At 34.9% G+C, this 7351-nt stretch overlaps 1 protein-coding gene across 1 annotated transcript; it reads left to right on the top strand.

Annotated features, from left to right (window-relative positions):
- Positions 1 to 2378: 2378 nt before the first annotated feature.
- LOC108580295 (uncharacterized protein F13E9.13, mitochondrial) lies at positions 2379 to 3931 on the top strand. The gene is made up of 6 exons (XM_017944005.1): positions 2379 to 2454; positions 2851 to 2933; positions 3004 to 3144; positions 3226 to 3425; positions 3516 to 3643; positions 3723 to 3931. Exons 1-6 carry the CDS (start codon positions 2379 to 2381, stop codon positions 3929 to 3931), a joined length of 837 nt encoding a protein of 278 aa, XP_017799494.1.
- Positions 3932 to 7351: the final 3420 nt, after the last annotated feature.

The raw sequence follows: 7351 nt of genomic DNA, 5'->3' as shown, positions 1-7351 counted from the left end.
CCCAATATTGAGATCAAGTTTTCAAGCATTCCACTTAATTCAAAAACTACTGATAATTCCACTGTCAATATCATCCATTTTGCTACGTTTTCAAAGACAGTAAGTTCCTGCTCATTCTGAAGGAACTGACAATCTCAATATTAACTTCCTTAAGATTCAAACCATCCATAAAAGATTTTCAACAGACCAGCCTAACAGTTCCACCTTTGTTTTTCTTCAATATGAAGTACAATTAGTCTGATTTATTCATTAGACGTCTATCAGTAGGTTTGAAGGTCTCTCTAGAAGATCCTGAAATCAATTACATGTACAGCTCGGTGAATGAGTTCTCCGTGAAAAAAATTCCACGTTAATCACCAGCACGATCGATTATCGGTAACAAACGATTGTCAGTCGCAGTCAGTGGACCGCGATCCTGTCGAGACGTCACTCATACGCGACCGGAAGAAGACCAGCCGGCAGACGAGTAATTACGTTGCTGTCACTTCACACTGCGTGGAGAACGGTACACTATTCGAAGCACCACTTCACGGTGCTTCCATCGGCCTGTACTGTACACTATTCTGGAGGAAACTACTTTCTATATATGTACACGAACTACTTGTTGATCGACGTCGGAGCACCTCACAGAACAGTACTATTCCGAGTTTCCCGTGAACCTGCGATCAAGAAAATACAACGTCGATTTAAGGAATGCGATGAGAGACGAATTAATCTTGTTTCAATCGCGAGAATAATTGTTCGATTTTTTTTCATTTACTTTACCGCGAGAATCATTGTTTCTGTAATGTCAGGTGTTGGGGGTTTTAATCGAAGGAACCGTAAACGCCACCCCTTCACGGAACACTCTCGTCTGAGGGACTGAGCGACACTGACGGAAGAAACGCGCGCGTGCCGCTAGAGAACACATAGGGGACGCGGAACGCATGTCAAAATGAATATCCACGGGGAGGGTACACGCAACCCTTTTTAGAAGGAGCTGGGTTTAACAGGTGGACGAAGGGTGAGAGTCGGACACGATTTCCGGAAATTCGAGATGAAAAATTGAAACGAACGGGCTGGTGAATTCAATGGGGGAGGAGGGGGGGGTTGTAGAAATGAGAGAAATATTTGCTTGTGTGAGAAATTGAAATTCGATTCTGACTTTGGGCTAGGTCTTCTTAGAAGAACGCGAATTTTCGTAAAATTCTTGTTCGCGCCGCAAGAATTGTGTCTGATACGCATTAACATCGTTAAATTAACGGAATACATACTTGTATGATGAATTTGATTGATATCATCACTTCACTGCGATAGAATTTATTACAAGAAGTGCTTCACATTGAAAGACACTGTTCAAATTCTGCCATTTTACTATTGGAAGTAAACAAGCGATTAGAGATGGCGCCTGAGTTAGTTTTTCAAGGAATTCCTATTTACTGGAATGTTTACCGATAGCTGATATATTTTCTTTCTACTGTTGTATCTGCGCTAGATTTGTTGCTTAAATAGAATACATCTTATTACGAAAATGTAATCTTTGTGTGTTCGAATCATAGACGGGGTGTAGAAATGACCTATCACCTTATAGGCTTCGTAACCCACGTTCTGAAATACCGATCGTGTAAAAAATCAGAGGTTAAGTTATGCCCTCTACGATTTAGAGCGGTGAATTTAGGAGTTATATTTAAGCTAACCACTAAAGATGGTATAGTCGACGAATGCAAATCCTCTTTTGTCACGTCTGTACATAAAAATGCATATGCATATTGGATTGCGTGGTTAGAACCACAGACTATACATCGTCTGTGGTTCAAATGTATTCCATTAATATTATTCCGTTGAGAAAGAATTTTTGTAAAAATATAGATAGATAAAAAAATTAATTATAATAAATGGACACATTTATTCCTTTTAATTGCCATAGATTATTATAATCATTAAAAACTAACCTAAATACTTGTCTCAATCCTACAAGTGCTTATTTACAAATTTTTCTGAAGGATTGTAGTTCTATCGCCACAATACCTACTAAAAAAAAAAAGAGGAAAAATAGGGAAATAACCTCAATATCTGAATGAAAAATACATTTGAATGTTCTATTTGCATACATTCGAATAATAAAAAAGAATATAATCGAATCGTTGTACGATATTTATACAAGTCAGCTGTTACACACAGACTGTTCTCGAGTTTCTCTTTCTAACCTCATTTGTTCAACAGAGACATAATGCTGTCAATATGAAACAGCTGATTATTGAATCGGGATTCTGCGGTACAAACACGAAGTACAGTTATCTCAAGTTCATACGCGTATAACTACAGTTCGATTATACGTCTGCATGTAGAATTGTAATCTTTGCAAGTATTCGTAAAATAAAGCGATTCTTTTCAAAAATATGTTACGATTTCATAAAATATTCAAAAAAGGAAGGTGTTCTGTGATTGGAATGATACACGTTGGTGCATTGCCGGGTATAAAATTTTTGTCATATTAACAGTTGCGTAAAATAGCACAGAAGGAATATTATTTGCATTTGGTTAAACTTGAAGAAGAATTCTACAGTAAATGCAGAATAATTCAATAATTCATGTTAAATAAGGATTTTGTAAAAGTTGCTCTGAATAAATGTTGGTTTTATCATTGTTAGTTTTGAAATGTCTATGCCATGATTTATCTTTGTTCTTGATATAAAAGAAAGCATCAATTGTAAATAACATTTATTGAAAGTACTATGTTTTTCACAGTGGTTAATCAGTCAGTTAAGAGTATCTAACAAAAATATGTTATTTGCAAAACATATTTTTAAAATCAAATCAATTAGCTCATTTAATACTTGTTTTTGAATTTTTAAACAAATAATTTTGTAGGTACACCTTTGTATGAAGGTGATACGAACAAAATTATAAGCCATGCAGTAAAGGAAGCAACAATCTATAATGATTATAAAATTGTAAGTTTAACTAAAAAATTTATGTGCCAAGAATTTTGTACCTTTCAAACTAAGTACATTTTAATTTAAGGATGGCATATTAGTAGAAAATATGCATGACATACCATACGTCAGGTCTAAAGGTATAACTCCTGAGACTACATCAATAATGACCAGAGTTTGTACTGAAATTAAACACATATTACCTAATAATATACCTTGTGGTATACAGGTAGAAATCAAAAAGTTGTTATATGAAATATTTCTTAAAGTTCCTTAACTATAACTTGTAAAAAGAACAAAAATAAAATAGATTTTAGCAGGATGTAACAAGGAAGCACTAGCTGTAGCAAAGGCTGCTAATTTTCAATTTATTAGAGCAGAAGGGTTTGTCTTCTCTCATATTGCAGATGAGGGTTTTACAGATGCATGTGCAGGCTCTTTACTGCGATACAGAACACAAATTGACGCAGATGATATTCTTATTTTTACTGATATTAAAAAAAAGCATAGGTGATTTATTAATACTTGAAAAGGAAATCTCATTTCTCATTTGACTTTTTGTTAATCTAACATAGGAATCATGACATTTTATTCCTACAGTTCACATGCAATCACTTCTGATGTAAGTTTATCAGAGACAGTAAAAGCAGCAAAATTTTTCTTAAGTGATGGAATAATACTGACAGGAACTGCTACAGGTAATCCAGTCAACTTATCAGAATTTGCAGGTATTTTTTTTTATATTGACAAATTATTTTTTTTTGAGAACCTTTAATGCATAATTCTCTACAAAATTACACTATATAGAGGTTAAAAAGACCACTAAAGGACCTATTCTAATTGGTTCTGGTGTTACATTAGACAACATAGAAGATTATTTGTCCTCTGATGCAATAATTATTGGATCACATTTTAAATTTGATGGAATATGGAAAAATGATGTTGATAAAGAAAGAGTTAAAAATTTGATGGGAAAATTAGAAAACTTGCGAAATACAAACTGGTGTTTATACTAAAAATTGTATTTTAAAAAAATATATTCTTTCAACACTCTATTTTTGTTTATACTCTTCATAATTAAAAATACGCATTATACTTATAACTATCTACTTTTTGTATTCCTTTTCAACAAACCAAGTTTGTTATTACAGTAATAGACGATCATTGGAAATTCGAGAGAAATGACAAAAAATTAATTACAAGGTAAGGTAGAAACACTCTCAACCGGTTTCATAAAACTTAAAAAGAAAACGCATTACCTCTGGTTATTAGCTGTCATAAAACAAAACAATAAAGGATCAAAGACAGTTCAACGTACTGATTCGCGCCATTTGTACTAACACAGATAGTAGAAAGCATGTTAAAAATTATATTTATTTTTAATAAATGTAATAAACACTGTCAAAAATTTTTACGTAATTTAAGAAAAATTATTTTGTTTAAAATGAAATTTTTATAAAGCTTTAGTTTATTTTTATTGATATTCATTTGAATTAGAAATAAAATTTACGTGCCATTATACTACAGTAAAGACATTTTCCCGCGCTCTTTAAGATTCTCACAAAGTGTGTCTTTGAAAAGTGGAAAGCGGTGCTAAATTCCTCTAAAACATTCATTTGCAATTCGGAAATACTGTGACAACAGAATTCCTTAGTCATCCTGAAAAAAGCCACTCGATACTATGGGAGTTCCTTAATCGATAATAAGTTTTTTAAGTATACATAAACATATCATGATACGATTTTGTTTATATTTTTATTTCTGTTCTGAAAATACTTGAATTATTTTAACGCTGACTGTATTCATGGCGAATGTTAAACTGTAATTTATGTATGTAGAAATTACAGTTTGGCAGAACGAATTCGTATTTTACGTGGTAGGTACTTATGTGCCAAATGTAGACGTCAATGCTCGTGATACCCAGAGCATGCCAAAGAAAAAATCAGTTCTCGTGTTTGTATTTATTGTTTACAAATATTATATTATATATACAAACATGCATGTGTGCATAAGTAAATTATTTATTTAAAACGATATACAATACACAATTCAATAAAAATAAAAAATAAGTCAATTACGATCAGTTTATAATACATTTTTTTTTTGGTTTACATTTTACCAATGTTCGTTGTCTCCAATGGCAAGGAAACGATTTCCTTAAACCTTTTGGCATTCTCTCAATCGAATAAACGCTGTCAGTACAAGCATTTCTACACGTACTAGTTCATATCAATATTAATAATTTTTCCATGCGAGTGAAAAGACAGAAATATCCAAATAAGTCTCCCCCTAAATGAACATTTTTATCGTGACTTTGTTTGTGTATTTCTCTACTACTGAATATTATCACTTTCTACACATATCTCGTAATAAAACATTAAAAATTCATGTTTTTTACGCATTTCCAAAGCACCATCACGTTCCAACGTTATGACCGTCGAAAGTGATTTACGATTTAATTCGATATCGACTACATGTTTACATTTACAAATTACAAAGAGTTAATTTGTTAAACTTAAGAAGTAAAAATATTTTATTTGGTGAATAGATTTTGATGTTGACTTATTTTTCGAGCGTATAAGAGTTTCAGGAAATCAATGCCAAAACTGGAGTATGCGATACTGGGTCGTAGGAAACAAAAAGTTTCTCATGCACGCCTGGCTACTGCCGTGCATTGACTCGTATCAATCCAACAGGGAGATGGAGGGATCCTCCAAACAGTATTGACAGGGCTGACTCGCGCAGGCGTCTCGTCGCTGGTTAGACTGCCACTATGCCACTGTTCAACAGTGGTATTCCGATCTTGTCTCATTCACTGTTGTACAAAATCCATTTTCATTTTGCTCTCGAATGGACGTCTAATATCTCGCGCATTCCGTTATGCGCTCGTCCATCTTTCAACACATACTGGTGGCGCGCGCATCCTTTTATAACCTCTTCCATGTCGTTTGTAAACAACGATAAGATTATGCTTGATTTACGAACAATTGCTGATCCAGCAAATACATATTATACCATGCACTCAATTCGCGCGGAAGTTACGTCGATTATTTACACTTTAGATAAACCTCTATCTGAAAATGGTATCATAACGTTTTTACAAATTTATTTTCATATCTGAAAAAGTAAAGAGGAAGGATTTTGATATTCAGTGGTACTTAATGTTTCTGTGATCGATTTTTTTTTTATATAAAGTCGGGCAACTTCACTTTATTTTGAGAAACACTGTTATATATAATGCCATCTTGCCACTATGGACAGCGATGTCGCTGTGAGTTAAACGAAACTACTTTGTTCGAGGAAACGTAATGGCGAAGGACAATTAGCAGGTCAATTCTTAGACCAGGATTCTTTGTCTTGCAGATTGGTGATTTTCGGTGGTCGGGGAACGGTACAGGTTTTCACGAAGTAACGGAAATTTAATGGGTGCTAGGTAAAAAGGAAGTTTTCCAAGTGTCCCAGCGTTAACAGCGACCAGCAGCTGTTCGCCCAGCTGAGCGTTCCCCCTCCCACGATTCGTTCTCACCATCGAATCAATGAGTCGTCAGGCCCCCCGTTGAATTCTCAATCCTTGGTTTCGTTTTATAAACTGCATTTATAAAAATACGTGGCACGCTGGTTAAATTACGAAATATCGTCGTTACGTCAGTTAGCCGTTGCTAAAGCCACGATTGCACGCGTCCGGGTGTAAATTCTAAACGGCCAAGATGAAGGTCAGCGTAAAAATAAAAATCACCCGAAATACGTTTTGCGTTGTTCTTCGATTTCTGCAACTCGTGAAAACATTATGACAGCGTTGCGCTAATGTTTGAGGAATCAGACATCAATGTAGATACGTTAGATGTGTCTTATTGTACAAGTGGGTTCGTTGCTGGATGTGCAACAATGTCTATATCTCGTATAATATAAATAACAACAGTTAAGTGTTAAATTATCACCACGCTGCATATTTTATACGGGAGCCTTGCATTGCTAGTACCAAGACACGGAGCCCTTCATTGATTTTCCACTTCCTGCATTTACCACGATTTCGTGGTTCGTACTCCTCACAAAATGTCCAACTTTCTTTTTCTTCTTAACACACTTTTTCCTTCAAAATCAGCCCGCTTAATTATACTATAAATAAATCTGCCTACGCATAGACAGAGGTGTGATCAATAGTTGATACAATTCTTTGTAAACAACAAGTTCACGATCTTCTTATAAATCCGATAAAATCAGGTCACAATTGCTTTCTATCAAAAACAAGATTGCTGGATTTTCTAGAGTCGATAACGCATTCGCAAGATAGAGGAGCGTAGAAGAGGAGATCGATGCAAGAGGGGCACCGAGCGTCGCGCGATAATACGGCCCTGATATCGCTTTAAAATCCCTCCCCACTACCAGCCGCCCCACCATCACGGCGTACCTCTGCTCTCGCTCCTCAGCAACGGCTT

The sequence above is a fragment of the Habropoda laboriosa genome, unplaced genomic scaffold (genome assembly GCF_001263275.1).
Source record: "Habropoda laboriosa isolate 0110345459 unplaced genomic scaffold, ASM126327v1 scaffold9, whole genome shotgun sequence".
In the NCBI taxonomy this organism is placed as follows: domain Eukaryota; kingdom Metazoa; phylum Arthropoda; class Insecta; order Hymenoptera; family Apidae; genus Habropoda; species Habropoda laboriosa.
The sequence above is the reverse complement of the archived record's forward strand: the minus strand, read 5'-3'. Positions and strand labels throughout refer to the sequence as shown.

Coding starts and splice junctions, on each gene's coding strand:
- LOC108580295 (XM_017944005.1), top strand. CDS start 2,379: ATGTTACGATTTCATAAAATATTCAAAAAAGGAAGGTGTTCTGTGATT. Junction 2,455..2,850: donor ACACGTTGGTGCATTGCCGG/GTATAAAATTTT, acceptor ATAATTTTGTAG/GTACACCTTTGTATGAAGGT. Junction 2,934..3,003: donor TCTATAATGATTATAAAATT/GTAAGTTTAACT, acceptor TTTTAATTTAAG/GATGGCATATTAGTAGAAAA.